Source organism: Triturus cristatus, chromosome 6 (genome assembly GCF_964204655.1).
Source record: "Triturus cristatus chromosome 6, aTriCri1.1, whole genome shotgun sequence".
Lineage (NCBI taxonomy): Eukaryota > Metazoa > Chordata > Amphibia > Caudata > Salamandridae > Triturus > Triturus cristatus.
Genome location: NC_140589.1, coordinates 1,247,545,172 through 1,247,570,757, shown reverse-complemented (window position 1 = coordinate 1,247,570,757; position 25,586 = coordinate 1,247,545,172). Strand labels below are relative to the sequence as shown.

The 25,586-nt window shown below is 44.4% G+C and overlaps 1 protein-coding gene and 1 long non-coding RNA gene across 2 annotated transcripts in view; one reads left to right on the top strand and one right to left on the bottom strand.

The window, feature by feature from the left end:
* The window catches only part of LOC146821256 (uncharacterized), a 601,412-nt gene that overhangs the window by 286,304 nt on the left and 289,522 nt on the right, over window positions 1-25,586 (bottom strand). The window lies entirely within an intron of this gene.
* Window positions 1-25,586, top strand: part of LOC146821257 (geranylgeranyl pyrophosphate synthase-like) — a 428,148-nt gene that overhangs the window by 283,641 nt on the left and 118,921 nt on the right. Inside the window, exon 3 of the mRNA XM_085609337.1 lies at window positions 9,288-9,358. Within this exon, the coding sequence (XP_085465463.1) occupies window positions 9,288-9,358 (71 nt within the window). The remainder of the gene's footprint in view (window positions 1-9,287; window positions 9,359-25,586) is intronic.

Below are 25,586 nucleotides of genomic sequence, written 5' to 3'. Positions count from 1 at the left end.
TAATTTATCCAGGGAAATAGGTGCTCCTTTGGCCTTGGCCAGGTGCATTCCCTTTTTGGCTGTCCACCACACCTTCACCAGGCTTCACTGTGTTGTCTTTCATGTCTACAGGGAAGGTCATTTAGCTCTTTCAGCACTGTAGGACTTCCTAGTGTAAGTCTACTGTTCTGACCAACCAGCTTGTGAGAGTACTGCTTTGGTATTGATTTAAAATGTAAAAACCTTTTAGTTAAACGTCACCATCTGAAGAACAAATTACATACAGTTATTCTTTTTCTGGTGGAAGCTTTATCTAACTGTAGAATCCTCAGTGCCCATCCTCAATCTAATTCCAAGGTTTTTTTCCCTGAAGCTAATAAGGTTCTAGGCTAGATTTTAGACTGTCATTTCCTTCCTTTTATGTCGCTCATTACCAGTGGGTATGGCAAATGTATATATATAAGCTCACAGGTAGGGCACCAATATGCAGCACTGTGTTGACCCATCAACGCTCTAGAAGAGGGGCCTAAGAATGTCCGATAAGTCACCTCCTGGTACTTGGCAGCTATGGCAGAGTTTCCAATATCTAGCTTGGTGCCTGGTGAGATTCAAAGGGTGCAGAATCTGTGGTTAGAGTGTCCACCAGAAAAATGTTACCATCGGTAAGTAAATTGTTCCTTTTGAGGACAAGTCGTTGACACAAATCACAACTGCGATAGGAGCGCCCTGCAAGACTTGATGCAGGATCATGCTCTCCACATCCCCTGGAGACTGCTACACCCTTGGGACAGAGACTATACCTTAGCTTCATGCCCTCATAATGTTTGGACTCACATTGACTACTTCCTCTTTACCCCGTTCATGACACAACGTTTTGCGGATGTGACTATTATCCCTTGTGGGGTCTCAGACCTGGACCTCATAGGCTTACATCTAGACCTGGGACTGCACAACCCCCTTAAGGCACTTAGTACCTCAGTACCTCTCAATGCAAAGATCCTGGGGTGAAAAGTGCCTCATGGAATATGTGGAGGGACACTTAGAGGGAGCGATCACAACAGTGGAGGAGATTGCCTTAGTGATCTATCCTAAGCCCAATGAGAAAGGCTCTGGAGAGGATAGCTTCCCGGCTAGTTTTAATAAACCACTAAACTCCACAATATTCCTATACTCATCTCGATCTATAAAGAGGCCCTTGATACCTCTCTCCAGGATTCCTTCAGACTAGAATCCCCACGATCCTGAAACCGGGGAAAGACCCCTTAGAAAATCTAGTCACTGACTGATCTCCCTGATAAACATGGATGTCAAGATATTGGCCCAGTTCTAGTGATGCACTTGAATAAAGTCATTAAGCTCCTCAGACATCCTTCACAGTTGGACTTTGTCCCGGGCCACTCCTCAACCAACCATATGCGCACTCTCTCCCACATTATCTGATAGGTGATTGATGCTATAGATGAAAAAGTCCTCCACTTCCTGGACAACAAAAAAACCTTCAACTGTGTCAACTGAGGTTCTCTATTCTGCACTACTGAAACAATGGCATAGGCCATGATTTTCTCACCCGTGCTAAAGGCATGTAGCCTGACCCTACCGTATCTGTTGCATGTGGAGGAATCTCCTACTTTGCCATTTACTGTGGCACTCACCCAGGGGTACCCTCTGTCCTCTGTCCTTTTATTATGTGGATGACAGCTTGACAGTAGGGCACTCCTCGGATTTAGCAACCACTTTAATATTACGACATGACTCCTTCTCCCATTTTTCTGGATATAAATTAAAATGGTCCAAATGCAAAGCCCTACCCCTGATGCCCACCACTATGAGAGCCTCTCTGGATAACTTACTCTTTAAGTGGCTGCACACAAAACTGAAATACCTAGGGGTATATATTAATAAGGACTTGTGAGACATGGTCTTAGTCAATGTACAACTGATCATAGGTAGCTTGGAATGTGACTTTCGTAGATGGTCTGGGCATAACGTGCCCCTCCTGGGGAAAGTTCAGATCCTCAAGATAAATATTCTCCTCAAATCCAACTACATCTTTGGCATGCTACTTCTCTTCATACCACCATCCTGCCTCTATCTCACAGTTTATATGGGGTCCAAATAAACCAAGACTAAGGGAAACCAAACTCCACTCCTACATGGAGAAGGGCGGCCTCCACGCATTTGTAGGGCTACTGTTTAGTGCAATAACTGGCCCATTCAGGTCATCTGCTAACCACAGCAAATCTTTACCCATCTGGGTATTGCTGGAACAGCACTTACTACGGATGCCAGGTGACCTCACTGTTTACTACAGACGCTCCATTGTGGCGCAATGCAGCCATTATGAAGGGGGAACGGGGGAGAAATTCACTGGTCCACTTGGATCAACCATGGCATTTTTCATGTTAATGACCTTGTCTCCAGTGGCTCCGTAAAGACATTTCCTGACTTGAGACAGGAATTTGCCATCACTCCTTCTCAGCTGTGGAGATATAATCAATTATACCACGCCCTTACTCACTCTATGGAAGAACACATATCAACCTACGAACCTATGAAGTTTCCCCATCCTTCAATACATCCACACTTGGAAACATCGGAAGGGTTGTTGTAGGCCTAATTGCCACACTGATTGACCACTGTTTCGCCTCACCCACATCGACAGCACTGCTGGCCTGGTAGGAAACATGTCTTAACACACGATTGTTGGATGGTGACTGGGAAAATCTGCAGGCTGATTATAAGAGGGGGCAATGGGAGGCACGCCTAAAGTATAAAGTATAACTATTTTAAGATCCTCCACCACTGACACTGGTCTACCGACGAAGTTACACAGTGCTTGTCTCAGCGCAGACTCTTGCTGTTGGAGATGCGGCGTGGCGGAATGGGACATTGTTCACATGCTAAGGCAATATGACTGACAGATGTGTGCCAATCTGCGGAAGGAACTGCAGGTGATTAGACAATCGACAATTGACCTTTCGACTGGTGCTTCTACATAATACTTCCAACCTCCCTTCCAAATACACAACTTGTCGCTAGATGGCTCTTCACTGACCTAGAATTGGCCAAATTATGTTCCTGCTCCAAATGCCCACCTTCTAGTCATTGTAGGATGGCATTTACTACATGGCGTGCTTTGAATAAGTCGTCTACAAGCTACACAATAAGCTACAGACCTTTAATAGGTCTGGGGCTCATTCCTCACGAACTGACGACACCTATATAAACAACCTTCCTGGGAGCTCCTTGTACCAGTCATCATCATCATCAAAATAGTTTATTTCGGGGCTCAATGAACCCATAAAGCATGCTAGCTATAAACAGCATCATTCATAAAAACATTGTGAACAAACAAATAAAAAGTTAAAAAAGAAAGGTGCAGTTGTTGAGCAAATTATCATAAAATATTACTCTATGGCTTGTGCATCCACATTGTTGTCTATGCATCACTAAAAAACCTATTTATAAGAGTCACAACTCCTCAAAAAAGGACAACATTATAAACAATTACAATCGTGGTCCGGGTAAGCTAACAGTTGAAATCATTTAGCAATTGTAAGTGGCCATTGCCCGTTCTCTCAGGAAACATGGTTCCTTGAATCAAACAGATTGCCAAAACAGTACATAAGTGGGGAATGATTATTATGGTATGCCAAGTCATTTTCTTATAATCCAGACAGCATGGAGATATCTACTCACTGCAAATACAGTGAGTCCATCTGTATTTGTTCTTAATGTCCTGGTGGCTATCAAATAACTTCTTAGCCCCAGGTTGTTACAAAGAGGCTTGATCCATTTCCTGCTGGGATATTTATACTGGGGACATAAAAGAGTAAATGTTTAATGTCATTGCAGGATGCTCCACACATGCCACACAAGGAAGCCGCTATTGGATGGTTATTCCAGTTTTTGGTGTAATGTCCAGTCTGGAGTATGCCCAATGTAAATTTAACATATAGGGTCCTCATCTGGCCATGTCTTATTTTATCCTGGTATGGTTCTAATGCTTGGCTAGGTTTAAACTGAAGGAAAGCTGATGCCAGCAAACCCAGACTGCCACTGCAATAGGACTGCTCTGTCACATATGACCAGTATGCTGCTTTAACAGCTGATTTCACATTAGTGGTGGTAGCAGAAGATGTAGTACAGAGTTGGCTCATGCCTTTCGGTAAAAGGGTCTTTTTTAATGTGCAAAGCCACTTTATGGGTTGAGAATTAGGGATACCCAGGAACTTGGTTAATTCCTTTGCAGTATGGTTCCAACTCTGGGGTACCTCACAAATGCACCCAAAGTAGCAGAGGTCAAAGGTCAGCTATATCACGGATCTGCCAGGGGCCGGTTTCTAGAACTAAAGGGATAATAGGAGTACTCCAAGGTAAATTAAACAGAGATCCATTAAAACAATGTATTCGATGGTCACCTCTTTTTTCCCTACATACCCCTAGATCTCTGCTCCATACAGGGCCGCACTCTAGATCTTGGCATGATATATTTCAATGGCTGGTTAAACATACCTTGGGTTTGTATTTTCATATCTTTTCAGCACAGCGTGTGCTCCACGCAAAAGAGAAACACTTACTTTGACCATGTGAGTTACTCAAGAACTAGTTTCATAAATTGAAATTCCCAAATAATCGAATGTGTCCTTACTTAGTAGGGGAGTCACTTCCATACTAGAACCACCTCTAATGCATCTGTGGGGGTTGATGCACATATTTTTTGTTTTTGTAATATTAACCTCTAGACCCCTCACTTTGGAAAAAAGCGTGAATTGATTCAAAAGGTATTGTGAGCCTATAGGATATCATCGGCAAATAAGAGCCCTGGTATAGACTTGCCACATAATCTAGTGTAATCATGTGTGCAATCGAGTAAATACTTTATCACATCATTAATATATAATGAAAACAAAGTTGTGGCTAAAACACAGCCCTGACAGACTCCATGCATGATTGCAATATGTTTTGTTAATTCCCCTTTTGGGCCCCATATCACGTGTGCAAAGTTTGATTCATGCAGTCTAGTTATTAAAAATAATAAAGACGTGTCCATCACCATCTGCTCCAGCAGTTGCCATAGCATAACCCTAGGCACCAAATCAAAAACTGTTTTGAGGTCCACAATTGCTACATAAAGGTGGTCTTTGAATAGCTGTATATACTCCTACTGCATTGTCAACAGTACTAGTCTTCTGTCTAAAACCGACTTGCAGGGGAGTGAGGATACTGTCAGCATTTATCTAATCCTTAAGCTTTTCTAAAACCTGAGACAAAATGTTTTTTGTAAATTATCAACTAGGCTTATGGGACGATAATTCCTGGGGTTACTCCTATCCACCTTCTTATATATAGGAACAAATTCTGCTCCTCACCATGTCTCGGAGATGTTTGCACCTTCCAGAATCAGATTTGAAAGCTTATTTATGTATGGGACCCTTACTTCCTGCTCTGAAGTATAAAGGTCACCTGGCATTTTGTCAGGGCCTGGTGCCTTCTCGGACTTTAGTTGTTTTACAGCTCGTCTTGTCTCTTCTAGGGTAAATCTCAGTGACAGATCCTTACCATCCAACTTGGTACATGATGCCATTGGGCTAACAGTTTGCTGTGGAATTGGAGCGTTATTCTGCAAGGTTCAGAAATGTTGATCCAAAATGTGGGCAGGAATATGGTGATCCAAATGGTTAATAGTTCTTAAGTTTCCATTAGCTACTATATGCCAAAAGCATCTATTGTCCCCAGATCTAGATGCTGTAAACAAATCCTCCCAACCTTTTGTTTATGCATTCTTATTTGGACTTGGCTATGATGTATTAACTCTTTTAGTTCTAATCAGAAATGTGTCCCCCAGCTTGAAAGCTGCTAAAAGTGTAATTTTAGCTTGCTTACATTTGAAGTTAAACCACGATGAGGGATTGGTGTTGGGTGTGTTAACATATTTGAATTTAATAGAGCATAAACAACTCTGAGTTATAAGCAACGCAAGATGTGCTTTCATAAATTAACCTCCTATATCATGATTGTCTGAAAAGAGTCCAGCTCCGGTGTTAAAATAATTATCTATTGCTATCATAGTCTCAGAGTTCTTCAAGGTTTTACCCTATTTGACAGCTCTCCCATTGCTTGGCAGCACTATTCTGGTATTAAAATGATCTTCTACTATGGAATCACAGTGGGGGAGGATCGTGTTTATAGACAGATGTAATGGATAGTGATCACTACCACCCCTTTTATACATCCTGATGTCAAGCATGGTGTGCAAGATCTTGAAATCCCCAAACATATAATCAATCCTGCTCTTGGATCAACCCTTTGTGAAAGTTTAATCTCTATGGGGATCAGATTTAGATCTACCATTACAGACACTAAAGCCATGTTTAAGTGACATCACACTAAACTGTAGGGCCATGGCAGACCATCTTTTTATGAATCTAATCTCTGGACATCTCTGATTCTGTTCTCCATTTCCATAATGGAGTCAATAGGAGCAATGGGTGCGAATGAGACATTAAAATCACCGGCTATAATAAATGGAACATTTGGGGGACCAATGGAAATAGCATGCTTAAGTTTTAACAGGGTAGGTGATTCCTTTTGTAAATTCCCTGGTCAATTGTAAACATTAAGCAGTTTGATAAAAAAACCTTTAGGACCCTTCACAATCAACCCCATTATACCAGGACAGTCCAACGTTTATTATCACTGGGGACAAGGACCAAGTGTCCTGAGCAAAATAATATCAAAACAATTGATAAACTCAGTCCATTTCGGATCATCTAATTTATTCCTCAGCCCTGCAATGTTCCAAGATAAAATTGACAGTTCTGTTGTGGGGTCTGTAATAAGAACAGGGATTGGAGTAGTAATTGGTGGATCAATGTTTTCATAGCCAAAGTTCATATTATGGGTAATTCATGCTTCCCCATTTTGGATTAGAACAAGCACTGGGAGGATAGTGGATTCCTTTGCTATTAAAATGGCTTTCTCAGATGTCCCCATGATGGAACTACCCTTTCCACAGTCGGTATCTTCGTCTTAAACTGGAAGTTAGACAATGAAGTTGAAATTGATCTTGCCTCCAGGTTAATTAGACCATTCCCCAGGGCCTGTCTATTTAAAATTAGCTTTATAGTGTCTATATTTTGATTGGCTCCCTCTGCTCACAAAGCTGAGATAATGTCCTCTTGGATTTTAGTCCGGAAGTGTCTTTTGGTATGAATCCAATGGGTTACTTTATTTATGAGTGAGTCTATGTTCTCCTTTTGGCCGTTTGACAGCTTGGGCACATTTATCATAAATTGCTCGGGTCTCTCTACATAGTGGGGATTGTGTAGATTTATCATACTATCCCTATCCCTCCTGACAGTCCTATGTACCTTGCCTGGAAGACTTCAAAAGTTGTCAGAATGGTAGCTATTTTTCTGTACATTTAGTCCAGGAGGGGAATTGGTCCTAGGTGGTCTGGGAACCGGCATACAGGTTTTGTAAAAATGCTTTCCTTGTGACTGAAGAGTTACAGGCTGGTAGTTGGGCCTTCGAGATGGCTTTCCGTATCGACCTCTGTGTGAAAATTGCAAAGGGGGTGGAACTAAACCACCACGTACAATAGTAGCTTTTGAAGGGTGGATAGGTCGATCATTACAGTCACCACTCCAAGAGATCATGGTTGTGAGCCCCATTGAGTCAAACTGATGCGAACGAGGGTAGGGGGTATTTGTAGTTTCATGGGAGAATTCAAAACAATAATAGACCCTGCAAAGATGTTAGTGTGGAAAATTGATTCCTTAATTTGGGAAAACTCATTTTTGAGAAAGTCTATTAAGGCTTGTAAGTCTCCAGTAGCCAGGGCATCTATGTCTCCTTTTGACTTCGGGACAGTAAATGTGTTACCATTTTCTCCTGGATGCGCTAAAAGGTGGGGCTTGCATATCGCCTGGTTTATTATCAGGTCATGGGATGCCTTACTCCCAGATCTTGGGTGCTCAACAATTTGGCCAAGACTCTGTGTGGGTTCTAGAGGAGCTTCATTAGGGATTACAGTGATCTATTTAGGGCTCTTCTTTTGGTCACAAAGTTTGCTGCTTGAGATAAGTTCTTTCCCTTTTGGTTTAGTTTGTTTGTCTGGGGAGAAGTGGGTGATTTTATTTGCTTTATTGAGTTTGTCGGGCTGTTTTATATGGTGCCTAAGCATACCTTCCACTTCTACAAGTAAGTTGTCTATTTCACTTAGAGTGCAGTTCTCAACAGAATGTCTTGGGGTTTTGGCCCCTTTCCCGTTGGTCAACGGTGCTCTAGCTGCTTTCCTCTTCCCCATGGTACTCTCAAAGACTCACGGCTTTCGATATTTTACTTGACCGATATACTCTTTTATTATACAGTCGATGGATCTCACACTTGCATTTTAGACAATTTAGACAGTTATTTAGCAGGTAAATGAGAGTAGATCTTCCAATAAGTGTACTTGGAGCAGAAAGCATGACCCAGGAGCCTTGATACACAGCAGGCTGCCTGGAAGTGCTATATAGCGCAGATGAAGAGCAATACAGGTGCTGGTAATTGCTAGGGCTGCCACCTTGACCCCACAAGGGTTCTGGGATGCATAGTCAGAGTGCTAAACAATTGCACCCTTTGAATTTGTCCCAGTCATATATTCTCCTGTTCCACAAATACCTATCTCAATATCACCCCTCTCCTTCAGGGGGCTTCCCAGACACTGGTTCGTACCACTCTTTGATCTCCATAGTTACGGGTCCTTTACGCCCTGCTCCAATATGAATAGCCCTGATGGCTTGACTTGAGTGGTGCCAGGACTCCCCAGCTGCTTTGATGTTATCTACATGAGACTCAAACTCAAAGGAATATGAGGGTTTAATTGCCCCATACCTGTTACCTACCGAGATGGATAGTTCCCATTCACATTAGAGTTTTTTGTCCCCATACCCCTGATGCCCCCTACCAATTTGCTGCTTCAGTTATTAGAGACCTACATGATTACTCACTGTAACACTTCTCGACATTGTTGGCCTCCTTGGGATGTGCTGGTATATTGTTTTACTTTTAGTCTGAATTGTTTCATTGTAGCTTTTATCATTCCTTGTGTTCACCACTTCTGCATTAAACGTTTGTATTGATTGCAAAACAAGCTTAAAAAATGTATGTAAAAAATTGAAATACATTTTATGTGCAACCCAGGTTCCACCTCTGAAATATATGGTCTGCATGTTTAGAACAATTTCATTTTTTCAACACTAAATTTAGTAGAACAGCTTCTTCAATTCATATTTAAATAATTTAAATCTGATTTTTCTCAGGGAGAAAAGTAATGACCAAGCTTTTGCGAGCCTTTAACCATTGGCTGAATGTTCCAGAAGACAAAACACAGGTATTTTTCTCTTGTAATAGTTTTTTCCTCTGTCTTCATGCCAAGTGTTTCTTTCTGTTCAATTTGTATACGTGTGCTTATTCATTTAAACAGTAATAAATACAGTATGTCCCATTTGAAAACAAGATTTCATGACTGATGACATATTTTTAATCACACTTGCTAAACAATGTACCTGTATAATGCACCCAGCGCACACAAGGGTTGCCATATTTTAGATGAGGAACAAACCCCATCTGATTGGAAAAGTAAAACACTTCCATCTTCAATCTCTGGGCATTTCTTCTTTTCACTAACTAACACTGTTGGCAATCTTACAAACATAGCATGTTATGAGCTTAAGCAGTGTAGCATCTGTATTACATTAGACTCCAGTACAATATATATATATACCCATTTGAATCTAAGAAAGTCTCTGTGTTGGTCTGGGAGATGACTAGAACACTGGTTACCACCATGGAAGACTGGATCTGTGAGACAATGATTTCACTCTGAGAGGTGCGTAGCTTGGCCAGTAAGATTGGGGGAGTGTGAGCTTCAGACATCCCAATAATTACGCTGGCATATCGTAGTAAAATACATTATCTGAGAAACAGGACATGAGGGGGGCTTAAGGGGCAGTAAAATGGGAGAACAGTGTGGATTGTTAGCGGTACATAAAACAAAATATTTTGTAAAATAACTATCATTTTTTAACAACTTCAAAAGAGAGGAGAGTATGTCTGTGTGTTTTAGTCTATGTGCATGTAAAGATTTTAGGGGAAATCCGACAGACACCACACCATAACTGACTGAAAGCACCTGTATCCAACTATTTACTAAAGAATACATTTATTAGGGGGTTGTAACACCTGAAAACCCCTCCTGAAGGGACTGCATGCATCAACCACAAAGCTCTTCACTCACTTAACCACAACTATCTAGATACTAAACATCTCCCATTCTAAAAACACAATCCTCCCAGACACACTAATTTTATGGACATGCACCTGATGTGGAACTCACTCCCTAGAAATCTCCACGGCAACCCTTCCTTTTCCTGCTTCAAACGGTACCATAAATACCTACTGCTCAACAAATATTTTAACACACTCACAAACTGAGCTATGTTCCCAAAGCTCACACCCAATCTGACTAGACCCTTTGCCATGGCTGATTGATTTCTTCACCTGCCTACTATGTCTTTTATTCCATTAGCTCATGCTTTTCTTATGTCCGCAAATTGTAACTACCATGACTGCCTAATGATTTCTTTGTATGTAAATATGCATGTACTTCATTCAAATGATCTTGCATAATATGTAAAGAGCGCTGATATCTTCGGGTCTAGCTAGTGCTATATAAAACCTTTAAATAAATAAAATAAATTAAGCTAAGCCCCTGTACATGGTCATGCTTTAGAAATAGTGTAACATAGAAGATGCATACCTTCTCATGTGAGCAGATTATCTCTTTGTGCCGTCCGCCTAGATTACATAGATATAATATAGTTATCATTAGTCCTAGTTGGACGATCGCCTGAGCCATCAGAGGAAAGTTCTGTCGGTGCTGCACAGAAGTACGCTCATGATCAAGGAAAGGCAAGTGCATGATCAGAGAAAGCTTAGAAGTATAATGTATAGCCTTAGTGGTATAAAGTATAACATGTACATCAGATGAACGGATGCAGGCCCAGATAGAGATGTTCCAAAAAGCCTTACCTAAGTGAGTATTTCTGGATCTCAATGGCTAGGGTGTCAACCTCATGGACAACTGTGGGACCATACTTGCTACCTGACTGCACCTTTTGTCACCTGGAGTGGCAAATCTCCAGAAGATTTTCACAGCCTCAAATAGTCTCTGAATCACTTTTTCGTGCCCAAAGAAAAGAAAAGCGAACCAAATGAGAAATACATTTACCCAGACCTCAGGACTGCATTCACTGTCCAGAGGAATCATAAACTCCCAAGATGTCTTATGGCCATGAAACCTGAAAGGTGACAACTTTAAATTACTTTAATTGCCGATTTCATAGGAAGATCTGCAATTCACTGTAGAGCCTAAGAGAGGTATGTCACATGAGAACACTGTCTGTTGCATGTCTGATTTCTTTAGGGCAATATGGAGTTGGAAGACTCTATAGCAATACTCCTATTCCACCATGTGCCTGGCTTCATTGATCTGAAAAATCTGGCATACTATCTTGTGCATGGGACTTGAGTCACCAAAGTCCTCCAAAGGGGTTAGTGCTGTGATTTCTAATATGCTTCACAGTGGAGTAATTGAATCTGCTATAGTTGGTTGACCACACTACCTGTACCTCCTTTTGCGAAGAGAACGTTAGTGATAGAGACCTCTTTTCAGTAGCCATTGTCTAAGAGTCAGATAGCATGCTCTCGAAATTAGGAATACAACTTACATTAATTCAGCAGTAGAAGGAAGTCAAGGGTAGAGAGCTGACTTTAACCACGCTGCAAGAACCGAGAAGCTCAACTACTCAAGACTGCAGTGAGGGTCCTGTGACAGGAGCTTTTACATTGATCACAGTATTGAGGCATGGACTACAATTCAAAATGCTTAAGATGTTTGCGAGTGCCATCCCTGCACATTCTTTCCATGTTTCTAGGTAAGAGATAACCTTTACCTATAACTTTCATCAATTCCATATTTCAATAATCACTTAACAAATATGTACTAAAGTTTTGTTAAACAACATGCCTGTAACTCTTTCTTTTTACTTAGTTTTTGTTGTGACATCTTTGGGGTGAAAAATAAATAGCCAGAAATATGTGATTTTTTATTTAAGAAAAAAGTAAAATAATACATCTCTGTCCTACCTTTACACATTTTACACCCCCAAAAAAGCAGTGAAAAATATAATTACATAAAGAACTTGTATTTTATGTGATAAATGTTTGACACACTGAATTCAATCAGCCCCTAGGTGGCGCTGCAATCCCAGCTATAGAGCAAAAGCTACAGTCTGGGAAATGCTTTAGAAAAATATGATTAGTTCTCCTAAGGTCGTGGTTTCAATGATCCAGGAGACTTATGCTTTTTTGTAAGGTTACTTGGGGGGGAGGCCGATATCCCTACAGCCCCCCAAAAACATTTTTGGTGATGTCTCTGCCCCTTCTAAAGACATCACAAAAATAAATATATGTACATAGCCTTCCAAGGGCATTATGGGGCACTCCATGAAGAAGCAGTGAATAATAAATAAAGGCCTGTTGCCGCCCATTTATTATTCACTTTTTGATTTATTTAACTTTTTTATCTGGGTGTCCCGTGTCCACCCAGGACACCTCCTGTTTTTTCAGAAGGGGGCAGCGGGGGATGCCACCGGACCCCTGCGGCCCCACCTGCTTCCTGCAAGCAGCCCTACTGAGCCAAGCATGGGGTCAGACTTTTTTTTTAATTCAAGGGGTGGGGGGGGGGTGCGTCCCAGGGGCCCCCAGCCCCGCCTGTTCCCTGCTCTTGCAGGAGTTGGCATGTTTTTGTTTAAGTAGAGAGATGTACCCCAGCACTCAACAATATTACTACAAAATTCATTTTTTAAATTGAAACACAAGATCTATGTATTCTATTGTTCGCTCAAATCACAGGATATGACAAAATTTGGATTTGTACTGGGATTCTCTCAAATGTAATAATCAGTGTGACATTTAGTCAATACATACTGTACATATATTCATACAATCATTTTTTTTAAAAAAACATTTCATGTTTATACAGATATTTTCTCAAGGTCCAGTTCTTGTTGCTGGAAGAACAGAATAGCACAGTGAAATAGAGACATGACAGCCGACACATGTTTCGTTACATTCGTAACTTCTTCAAGGCTGCTATAATAGTAATAGCATTTATGAATAATTGCTTTAAGGGACATTTAGTAAATACATATGAATCAATCCATTACCGTTTTAAACACAGAAAGTAAAGTCAAAGGCGCAAGTGAAAAAAATCTCAGAGTGATGTGAGAGAGTACAAAAAAGCTGTAGATTAGTGGGACGTGTGCATATCAATGGATGGGCCATTATATCATTCTCAATAGGGATAGTAGGACAGGTGGGAAAATAGGACTTAAGTGTAGTAAAACCTTGGAAGGAAAGGTAGATATACTCAGAAGGCAACATGAGGAGTAAGCAACACCCGAGAGTGAGTACTATTCATGGTAAAACACAATTTTTGTAATAGATTGTGCTGAAACCTTAGCCCAATATCATATGGTAAGGAGGGTTCTAACCTTAGCTACGTAAGGGGGGTGATCCTCAAATGTTCATAGAGAATCCACCAATGTCATGTTGTCTTTATACAAAAAAGAGTAGCCAAGTAATAAGTCCTAAGACATAAAGGTAAATAGTTATATGTAGCTGATATATCCTTAATGACTTTTTAAGAGAAGATAATGTATAAATAAGCACCTTATATGTGCTGTTGAAATCTGTTGATTTCTTTTAAACGTCGTTCAAGAGCCACAGGGAGAAAATATTTCAGCAGTTCATGTAGTCTATACTTCTCAACTGAGATTGCAAACACATAAGTAAAATAAAAATGTGGGTAAAAGAAGAAGAAAAGAAGCTGCAGGCATTTTTCTATTTAGTATGGTCCGATTTAAATAATTGTGAAAAGTCACTCGCATTAAAGTGCTATTCAGAGATAGGGTAGGATATGGGCATAAACTCATCACAATTCATGAGTCGATTCTCCAAGTAGGTAGTTCTCCATTTCTAATCTGTGCAAGGTTGTCCTGGTAATCAAAATATAAGACATATGTACTAAATTATATATCGAAGTTTGCGCTTGGTGTTTGAAAAGACATTAGTGCTAATGTGTCACGTATGTCAAAATATGTTTTAGGCCTGTAAGTTTTTGTGATTAAAAAAGTAGAGTTACATGCAATGTGCAACTGAAGGGCAGTGATACTTCCTTCTAGATAAAAGGAAATTCTGTAAATTAGATGCGGAGATTTTAGATTGTGTAGATATGTTACTTCATTATCTATTTAATGCAGTATAACACATGCCAGTACCAAAGTATAAATGCCCCAGTATCTGTAGTAACATTTAAGAGAATTTACCAAATAAGGTACAATCGTTATTTGTTTAATACGGATTGAGAGCGTGTACCAAAATATGAAGCGCCCAAGTATCTATAGTGAACATTAAAAGAGTTTGCCAAGTAAGATACGGTCGATCATACTATATAAAGCTGAGTCCCAGACCACCCCATTAGAGGTAGAAGAGTTGAAGGTGAAAGGTCTGAAATAAATAAAACTTACTTATAAGTCTATTGTTTGTCAACTCTGGGCGGAAGTATGCCCCAGTAAATAAAGTTGAAATACCTGAATATAGTTACAAAACCGTCCCTAAAGTCGGACTGTTTGAGCTAAAGTTACATAAAACATTTCAGGGGAAAGTGTTTCCCCTAATGGCAGCACAAACACTTGCTCGTAACTATTCATATGAGTCCGCTGTCTCGTGGCACACTGGTCCAAGTAAGGAGCCGGGTGCAAGTGAAGCCTTTGTATTTAAATATCAATTATTCTGTCAGGTATTTTGAAGTAAAATTTTTAGAAATAGAAAATAGACTAGTAAGTTCATGTTGGATGCATGGCGGGCATTTTAGAGTGGCAAACAGGCATCAATTTCAGAAATAGAAAAGAGACTAGTAAGTCCATGTTGGATGCATTGCGGCCATGTGGGAGTGGGTCTCCATGTCCAGTAGTTACTATGAGGAACTTGCGCGTACCAGTAAGGAGGGATATAAGTATAAAACTGCCAGAGAGATTTATATCCATTATTTTTTGAGTTATTTAGATGTATAAGACTAAAAAAATAAAATAAAGGTGACAACAGGAAGCGTGAAAAGTAGTAAAAGAAGGACTCCGGCGCTTGTGTCGGCCATTCAGAGTGGGTACCCGATCACAGTGGATTTAGCAAGGAATTTATAAGGGAAGGGAAATACAATAATAGAACACTGCCAGAGTGCTAAGATCCAAGTTCACAGGTCAAAAGTCCATAGTTATATATGGATCAAAAAGTATAGAGCGCTAAGTGTAACAATAGGTCCAATAGCAATGGTCATAGTCAAGCAGTCTCCCAGTCCGTTTAGTGTGAGCTATGCTTCTGTAAATATAGATGTGGAATAGGACAGATGTGGCAGATGACACTAAGTGTATCACCAAAGCCCATTTATAAGAGGTATACAGTAGTAGGTTGCAACATTGGTTGGGGTAACCTGTCCATATTGAATGTCTATCACAGGTAACAAAGCTATCCATTCTTAAACAGAAAACAGTAATAGTAAAGTGACAGTCAGTACATATCAAGTCCCCGCATTCTCAACCTATTCCGCCATGCAGAAACAGTGCAACATTGTAAATGTACATTGTAATACACATTAAGAAGTAACATTCTGTCATCAGGGCTACCCATGCATTGGTGTAGAAATGTAATTCTGTTAGAAACACATGTAGTTCCCTGTCAATGTTCAGGCCCATATCCACAGCCTGTAACTGTGTTTCTGCTCGTCTAAGCGCTAGTATCCTGTCCCCACCCCCTTGGATGGAAAGGTATTTGCATTATCCCATGAAATCGGATATTGGTCATTGTCATGGAAGGCTGTACTGTGTTAAAGTGGACCGCAAGAGGATACTATGTGCTGTGGGGCGTGGCTAACAGACCAAGATGGCGGACGTGACTCCGTAACGCTCCGTCACCGTTGCCCCGTTTATCCTGTAAATCCACCGGGTGGCCCTGCTCTACTGTGTGGCAGTGCCCGGGCCTAGTTGTAGGCATGTTGGGCAGCTGAGGCCGGGGGGGGGGGGGGATAATACAAAGAGTTTCTACTGCGAGAAGCCTGGACAACATGGCCACGAACTGCCGGCTGGACGCTGAGAGCGGGAGATGCGGCGTGCACAAGTACCAAACACCTGTGACTAAGAGTAACGTACTGCCAGCACAGCCGCAAGGAGGCAGCAACGGTGTACACCCCTGCCTGGAGGCGTAAGGTGAGTGGGACGCCGGGAGAACTCGGGGCTGTCGTCATGACTGAGAGCGGTGAGGGAGGAGCTTGCTTCGGAGCTAGAACAGGGTATGTGAGAGCAGCCGGGGGCACCAGAAGACACCGCAGCTGCAAACCGTTAGACAGCACGTTGTACCCTGGTGCTGTCTGACAGGGACCCATCAGGAGGGGGAAGCTGCAGTACGCTGGACTAAGACTCAATAGAGCAAGAGGGTTACCCAGAAGCTTAGCAGAAGCTAGCGCAGTCCCACTTTGGAAGATTGCGCACCAGACAGCGTGCAAATCGGAGTGGGTAAATGCCCAGACCCGTGCATCTACCCTCAATCTCGCTTAAAATAGAGGGAAGTGAGCCCAGTTGCGCCACCAGCGCCAAGACCCAACACGTGGGCCAGCCTAAAACCTGAAATACTGCCCCGACAAAAACTACCGTGCAGTGAAACGGAAGTGAGCACCGGACTGCTTGGCTGACCTAGGGGTGAATCACTTGGGGGCCAACGGAGCCCCAAAACTGAGCAGTGAAGTAAACAAACAAGGGTCCACCTGGAGAATCTAATACAACGTGGAGCAGTAGCCTAGGGACCGGCTGACAAACAGGAGCAATACAAGTACGCAAAGTGGTGCAGGTGGCGGCTCAGGTCTCTCACAAAGATTCCCTACCGGATAGCGACTACACAAACACCGAACGTCTGATGCCTGCCCTGCCGATCGCGCAGCCGTCACCTGCCTGGGTTCCCTCTCATCCAGCTCACAGTCACCGACCTCACATCATTTCCGGATGCCCACTGCGCACAATTGGTCATGGGGTGCCTCCGAACCAGTATGCAACAAGCGGCAGCCCAACCAGAGGCACCGGGGATGTCACGCATGGCTGCAGAAGGAATAGGCGAGCCCCCAAAGACTGCGCTCTCATCCAAGCTGGATACAGTACTGGCAGCAGTGGAAAAGATCAGTAAGACACTGGACCACACTCGGAGCTCACTGGAGGAAAAAATCTACAAGGTCGCTTTGGACTTCACGTTACTGAGAGTGGACCATTGGAAGCTAGCCGAGAAGGTCCACACCAACAACCAGGCCCTGGCAGAATTAAAGCCGATCATGGATAGCCATGCGTCGGCATTGTAAGATCTCATATACAGAGTGGACACCCGAGAGGACCGGCTAGAAGTCGCGGAAGGCCGCTCGAGGCAAAACAACGTACGTGTAGTGAGCCTTCCTGAAGGAGAGATGGGGCAAGATCCAGTGGCATATGTGGAGCGATGGCTATGCAAGATCCTTCCTGAAAATGCTTTTTTGCCGCATTTCGTAGTGGAGCGTGCCCACAGAGCACCCCGCGCGTTGACTTCCCCCAGGGGCCCGCTGCTCTTCAAACTTCTCAATTACATGGACAGTGACACCCTTCTAAGGGAAATGCATAAACTCACTGAGGAACAGGTACAAAATCAGATGTTGATGATGTTGCCAGACTATACAGTACAAGTCCAAAAAAGACGCAGCTCTTATCTGGAAGTTAAACGCTAACTACGCTCCTTAAATATGCGCTACTCTCTCATGTTCCCAGCGAAACTGCGCGTGGCCTGTAAGGGTTACAATACATTTTTCGAAATGCCAGCTGAGGTATGGGGCTGGCTCGAAAAAACAGGACAGCTCACAGGACCCAAACCATCAACCAGTTGACAACCGTTCCGACAGGTCAGGAGAGGACGCCGCCGCGGTAGAAGGAGAAACCCCAAGCAACCATACCTGCAGACGTCAATTTCGGATGTGGAACAGAGGGAACTGGAGCCTCGCGAGGCCCTCCGCGGGGTGGCCACCAACCACACTCAATCACTAAACTACAGCTCTAGAGCACGCGCTTCTCACTCCTGCAGCCCGACTGGGTCATCCCTGACAAGATCCCAGGACTGCGACTCACCACAGCTGCCAGATGTCACCCCACAAACATCCGATGAAATTATTTGAACATTGGACAATTGTTATCTGCAATGTAACCTTTTTATCTCTAAAGTCTCTCATGATTTCACCAATGCAATTCCTCTTGACAAGTGCACGCCATATCAACTCACAAACGCACTGTAAGAAACCATATACAGTTGCACTATGCACCGGGTCCCGTCCCCCGCTTTTCCCCCTGCTCATTCAGGAGTCAAAACGCCGGGCCCAGCAGGGCAGGATAAACCACCACGATACCACCCCTCCTTTCTCACCAGCATGTCCTGGGGCAAGTGACCGTATACGCGAATGCACAGCACACAAACCCTAAGTTAAACAGGTTTCACACACCAGTTGCCATCGTTTGGCCTCATAGTTTGGATGAGCATCATTCTTGAACTCGCTCTCTTGATGTTAGGTGCAATGTTGACGCATCGTTACCTCCCCCCCTTTTTTTCTCTTCATCCCAACCCAGACAACCCAGGCTGGTGCCATCATTATTGCAGATGATCCCAAAGCATCACACGCAGGGGACTATAAAATACATCTATGGTGCAGGTTAACACAGTGACATGGAATGTGTGGGGCATGCACACACCGTCCGGTAGGTATTTGGTGTAGGCGTACTTACAGCGCAGACATGCTCAGATCTCCTGCTTACAGGAAACACACCTTACTCAGGGTAAAGCAGGGCGGCTCCGCAGGTGTTGGAGGGGCCAAGTATATAACACAAATTACTCAGCACAGGCACGCGGAGCACTGATTTGGGTTAAAGCGGGTGTCCCTCATAGAGCAGAGGAGGTGGTAGTAGACCCAGTGGGAAGGTACGTCTTTGTGAAAGGCAAACTAAATGGGCAGGAATTGCTTAAGATCAAGCTGCATTTCTACGCAAACTTACTGATGTACTGGCGCAATGGAGTGGCCTCCCTTGTATCATCGGAGGAGACTTTAACGCAACCCTAGACGTTAGTCTAGATTGATCATATCACCCCTAATGCGCACGCAGGCAGTCTCTTATGCGCAAACCTTGCAGGAGTGGCTCATAACCTGGACCCTAATAGACGTCTGGCGCACGCTTAACCCAGCGGAACGCATATACTCATTTCACTCTCAAGTTCACAACCTACATGTCAGGGTTAACCGTTTCGTTGGGTCACCAGCCCTGCACCCACATGTCAAACATGTTGAGTACCTAGGACACACGCACTCAGACCACAATCCCCTGTTGTTGCCACCCACATGGGACACAGGACGCCCCCAAATACCCACATGGCTCTTGCAACCAGCGGCACTGGAGGACCCAGCATTCCTTTCCTCATTAGGTACATCCATACTAGACCACTTTGAAAATAATAACCACACCATGAAAGACCACCTTCTTGAGTGGGATGCCGTTAAGGTAGCACTCAGAGGGCATTGCATGGGGTCCACCTGGAACTTGCGCAAAGAAATAACATGGAACCTTAGCAGGATAGAGGGGAAATTACTGGAGCATGAGATGCAACAGGCAGAAAAGAGTAATGACATGAGTGCCTTAGACTCACTGCGAGAAGAGCATGCAGACCTGTTAGAACAGCCCGGGTGCCATAATTATGTAGCGCACTCTGCACGCACACACACTACCGCAGATCACGCAGGCAGAATACTGGTGTGGCTTATCAGGCAAAACCAGGCGCACCAACCCATATCCGCTCTACAGCCAACCCTGGGCCAAATGTTGTACACACAGCTCGAAATACATGAGGCGATGACCCAATTATACTGGACTATACCAGACCAGAGCGTTCCGGACAGGGAACCAGAATGCTAGTTTCCTTGAGGCAGTACAATTGCCAGAAGCCACGCCAGAGCAGTGAAAGACGCTCAACGAACCTCTCACACCCAAAGAAATCCGCAATGCAATCATGGCTCTAGCGTGTGGTAAAACCCCAGACCCGGATGGATTACCAGCGAAATTCTATAAAGCCCACTCTACGATACTCATTCCCTACCTGCATGAAGTATACAAGACAGCTATAGAAAAACAACATCTCCCCCTGTCCATGTACGAAGCCAATCTGGTATCCCTGCTTAAACCTGATAAGGACCCCACAGAACTGGGCTCATACAGGCCACTCGCCTTACTTAATGTTTATTATAAAGTGCAGGCCAAACTTTTAGCAGATAGGCTGGCGCAGGGAGGGCGGAATTTGCATAGTCGCACTACGCAAAGCTCCGCAAAACAGTAAAAAATCTCTGCGAACAGGCAGAAATTCAGCGAACACTGTTTTCCTGTTCGCGATCGCTGTTTGCGTGCTCGGGGGGAAATATCTTGCGAACACGCATTTTGAGAACACGAACAAGCAAAAAATTCCGCAAAGTCATGGAACGCAGAATTTTGGGCAATTCCGCGTTCTCCGCGGAACGTGGAATTGCCCAAATTCTGCAAATTCCGCGAGCGGAAAGGAATTTACCGCCCAGGCCTACTGCCCACCTTAATCCACTGGGAGCAGGAAAGATTTGGACCCATTGGAAACAACTCTTTAAACCTCCGATGCTACTTCAGGGTTGCGGCGTACTCACAGACCCAATGGCTGGGAGCGGGTTGCCTCATACTAGACCTCGAAAAGGCCTTCGACTCCTTGGAGGGGGGCTTCCTATTTGCAGCGTTAGACAATTATAAGCTGGGAGACTCATTCATCGATATGGTAAAGCTGCTATATAAAACCCCAACAGTGAGGGTAACAACAGGCCCCTACATATCTAATCTCGTGGGAGTACACATGGGGACTCTCCAGGGGACTTGCCAGGGTTGCCCCTTGTCCCCACTGCTCTTCGCATTAGCAATTGAACCGCTCGCTGAGGCAGTACGTGCTGAGATATCTGATGGTATCACACTGGGGGACGACACACACTATATCATTTTATGCAAATGACCTCCTGTTGTACTTTAGGGATATTCACAACATCCTGCAGAATTTGGCGACTATACTGGAACGCTTCGCCTCCATATCAGGCCTGCGAGTGAATGTTGCCAAGTCCTGCCTCTACTCTTTTGGAGAGCAATGCGGAGGCCCTGGATATGAGCTGGGAGGCACACAAGTTCACTGGTGTGCAGATCCATTTCGATATCTGGGCATCCGTATATATTGGAACACAAAAGATCTACAACGCGGTAATCTGGGCAGAGCGCTAGCCGCGAACCGCTCCCAGGTGAAATTCTGGGACACTCTTATGCTCTCAGTAACTGGTAATGTGGCCATAGTAAAGATGGTGGTACTGCCCAGGTTTCTCTACTATTTCTCAAACCTTCCACACTATATTCCCCTGTCCTTCTTCTGGCCCCTTGAAAAGTTAATAAAAGACTCCATATGGGGTACCTCCATCGAGTGGCAATCAACAAACTCTACCTTTCTACCGATCAGGGCGGCCTGGCGATCTCACATCTGCAGCAGTACTACTTGGCAGCCCGAATAAAATGGGCTGCCAGATGGCTTGCGGACCGCCATATTGGAGACACGGCGACTACATGACCCCCACTGCAGCTGGCGCAACAAGCAACGATATTCCATCCAATATCCAAATTCAAGCCACAGGACTCGCTCCTCCTAAACGTGACATATAAGTGCTTCCACAGAACACTGTACATTACCTAAGCAACCACATCATACGCTCTGGCTCTGCCCCTAGAGGGAACACCCAAAGGCCCTGTGGTAAATACGGCGACTGAACTTAGCAGCTGGCATGCGGCTGGAGTCCGTGACATGGGGGACCTATATTGTGAGAGCGTGCTAATCCCATACACATCACTGGTGGAAGAAGACGAGCTGCCCCCAGGTCAACTCCTGCTACACCGCTCTCTACTGAAATCCATCATAGCCAAATGGGGAGACAAATCCACTGAGCCAGAAATGCACCTCACCATTTAATACCTGCATGTTATGGGACAGGGTGGGCACCTCATCAAATGGTTTGTAGCATCACTCGGACATCACACGGCGGCAGACCTGTTGGCCCTCCGCCAATACTGGGAGACAGATATAGGACGCCAGCTTACAGACAAGGAATGGGCATCAGTACTGGCGAGCCCAACCCAGGTCCCCAGAAATGCGCGTTTGCGGCAAATACAATTCTATGTCATTCATTGCGCATATCACACACCTGCGAAGATAAACCAATAGTTCAGGCGGCAAGACACAAAGTGCCCCAGATGCATGCTCCTAGATGCAGATTGTTAGACCTGGCACCATTGGCGTGGGTCTTTCTTCCATTTTTTTTGCTGTTGCCTCCTGTGTTATTGCTATGTTTTTGCTGGTCTAGATGCTTTGGGCACTTTGCCACTGCTATTCAGTGCCAAAGTTCAAGTGCTCCCTATTGTAAATTGTTGTATTGGATTAGTGACTCCATGATTGGCTTATTTGATTTACTTGTCCGACCATAGTACAGAGCACCATGTGTGCCCAGGGTCTGCAAATCAAATGCTGCTGGTGGGCTAGCAGCACTGGTTGTGCCACCCACAGAAGCAGCTTATAAAGCGTGGCTCAGGCCTGCCATTGCAGAGCCTGTGTGCAGTCTGGGACTGCCATGTTGACTTGGCAAGTGCACCCACTTGCCAGTCCCTAAACCTTCAATTTTCTACATTTTAGTCACCCCTAAGGTAGGCCCAAGGGCAGGGTGCATTGTAGGTGAAAGGTAGGACATGCCCTGATGTGTGTGGCATGTCTTGATAGGGAACTACAGCCAATTTCATTTTTCACTATTGCAAGGCTATTTGCTCCCATAGGCCAGAATAGGCAGTTTGATTATAACATCTTATAATCCTAACTGACCCAGGGAACAAGGTAGAAATTCGAGTTTAGTATGCCTGAACTCAGAATGTTAAAATACATCTTTTAGTGTGGGTGATTTTTACATTCTGTGTTTGAAAATACCACTTTTAGAAAGGTATTTTCTTGCCTAACCATCCAGCATGCCTCTGCTAGGCTGGTGTATTCCATGTCTGGGTTGGAGTGACAGGGGGATGGAGAGGGCCTTGGCTCCAGCAGTCTGATGGGTCAGGGCTGGGCTGAATAGGGCCTGCATTGAATAGAGAGTAGGGGGACGAGATTTCCTTTCACTGACCTGATCCCTCATAGAATAAAGGGTAGGGGGAGGAGATTTCCTTTCAGCTACCTGGGCCAGGTCTGCTTTCAACAATGCTGTCTCCACCTCCTGCCCGGAAGCTGCACCAGGGAGGACAGAACTGGGCACAGACACCCTCTGCCTTCAGAGGACAAAGGATTGTGCAGTATAAATATTGAGGCCCAGCCCTCAAAACTTTAGATCACTTCTGGGAATCAAGACAGACCTTTGTCAAGGAGAGAAACCAAGTAAGCTGAAGGAGGAGACTGCCCCAGTGCTGGTTTCTGTCTGGGATTGGCCTGCAGTGGTTACTCAGTTCCAAGAAAAGGGAAAAGGAACTTTGTGTACTTTATCATCTTGAGGATGAGTTCCAAGGGCTTGAAGCTGAGCTTGCCTCCTGTCTGAAGTCACAGGGACACCAAGACTTTACCACCAGCTCCCCCTGAATTCCCTTGCTGGGAATTCTGCCTGCAGAGAGGTGCTTGCTGATGTTTTGGGCCCTCTGGACTCTGTGTGTCGCTGGGAGCTGGAAGTGTGATGCATCGTGGAAGAAGCGTGTCACCGCCGCAGCAGTTGCCATCACATCACTGAAGAAGCGCGTCGCCGCCACAGAGGCTGCCGTCGCATCACCGGAGAAGCGTGTCGCAGGACCTGTCGCTGCTCAAGAGTTCAGAGTCGCCGCACAGCCGTCGGACGTGCACCCATCGCATCCACGTTGTTGCATCGCATCAAAGACGCCATTTTGTTGCATCGCACCGGATCATCACATTGCATCGAGGCGCCATCTTGTCTCATCGTCACCGAGACGCAGTAATAAACGACACATCAACTCCCCACACAGTAAGGAACAATGCATCACCTCCCCTGCGCTGCAGTAAGGAGCCGACACATCCACTCCCCTGAGTGTAAGGAACGGCACATCAACATCCCTGCGAGCCTTTTGTTTGTATTGCGTGACGCATCCCAGGTACTTTGAGAGTAAAGTGTCGCATTTACCACCTACATTGAACTAAGCTATTTTCTACCATTTTAAAGTCATATTTTTATCGTTTGGTCTTGTGTTAAGTTATTTTTCAAAACTGGTGTAGTGTCCAATTGTAGTATTTCACTGTATTACTGTATGTGTTCACAAATGCTTTACACACTGCCTCTGAGATAAGCCTGTCTGGTCATGCCAAGCTACCAAGGGGGAGAGCAGGGGTTATCCAGGAGTGTACCCCCCTTTCCCTGACTAGAAGTAAGGGCAACTACTTGGTCAAAGGTACCTACCTCTGCCAACTAGACACCCCCCTTTCTAACACAGATTTAATACATATGCTGTGGTGATGCTCCACACTGACAGAATACTGGCTGGCAGTGGCAGATGCGCTAACACAAAGCACAGACCGCACACTACCCTGTGAATGGCACATATACCGTCTGCACCTCTTCCGCAGAAGTCGCAACAACAAGGTTACGTCTAGATTTTAGACCTGGGGATGACAGTAGCGGTAAGGCTAATTACAAAGAGATGGAAAGATTCCAACCCACCACACTTCATAGCGTGGAGACACTCTATGCTCAACTGGGCTAAAGCAGAAAGTACCCCACTTAAACGTGAGGACACGCAAGGGATCCAGAAGACCCCCATTGCTACCAGTTGGGACGCAGTTCTCACCACATTGATCCATATGCATGAGAACACGTCTCCCACCCTTGCTTCAACAGGGCATGCATCCCTGGAGAGGTCAGGATAGAGCAGTGCTCACAAGCAGAGGTTGGGGTGCAGTGGTCAGACGTAAAACACCAACCTAAGGTGCAAGTGTAATTATATGCATGCCCCCAACCTTGCTAACAGTGACTGCCAGTTCCTACATCACCAATATTACCGCCCCCGCATTCCCAAGCGTCAGCCCCCACTCCCCAGACCCCGTACCTGTTAGAGGTTATTTTGTCACAGTGTTGTTATTAGCCCTCCTCCACAGTTATGGAACAAGCTAGACCCAACACGGCCAAAAAGCGCCTAAACGACATGCGCTGCATGAGAACCAATTCAGGTTACCACCGCACACATAGATCCAAAACGCTCAGGTGGGCTCGGTTGTTAACGTAGGGGAGCGATGCAATTGCTAATTCCAGTGAACATACTAGTTGCAGTTAGCTGCAAACGTGGAGAATGCAGTAATGTTTTGCATAACCACAGAGAAACACACAG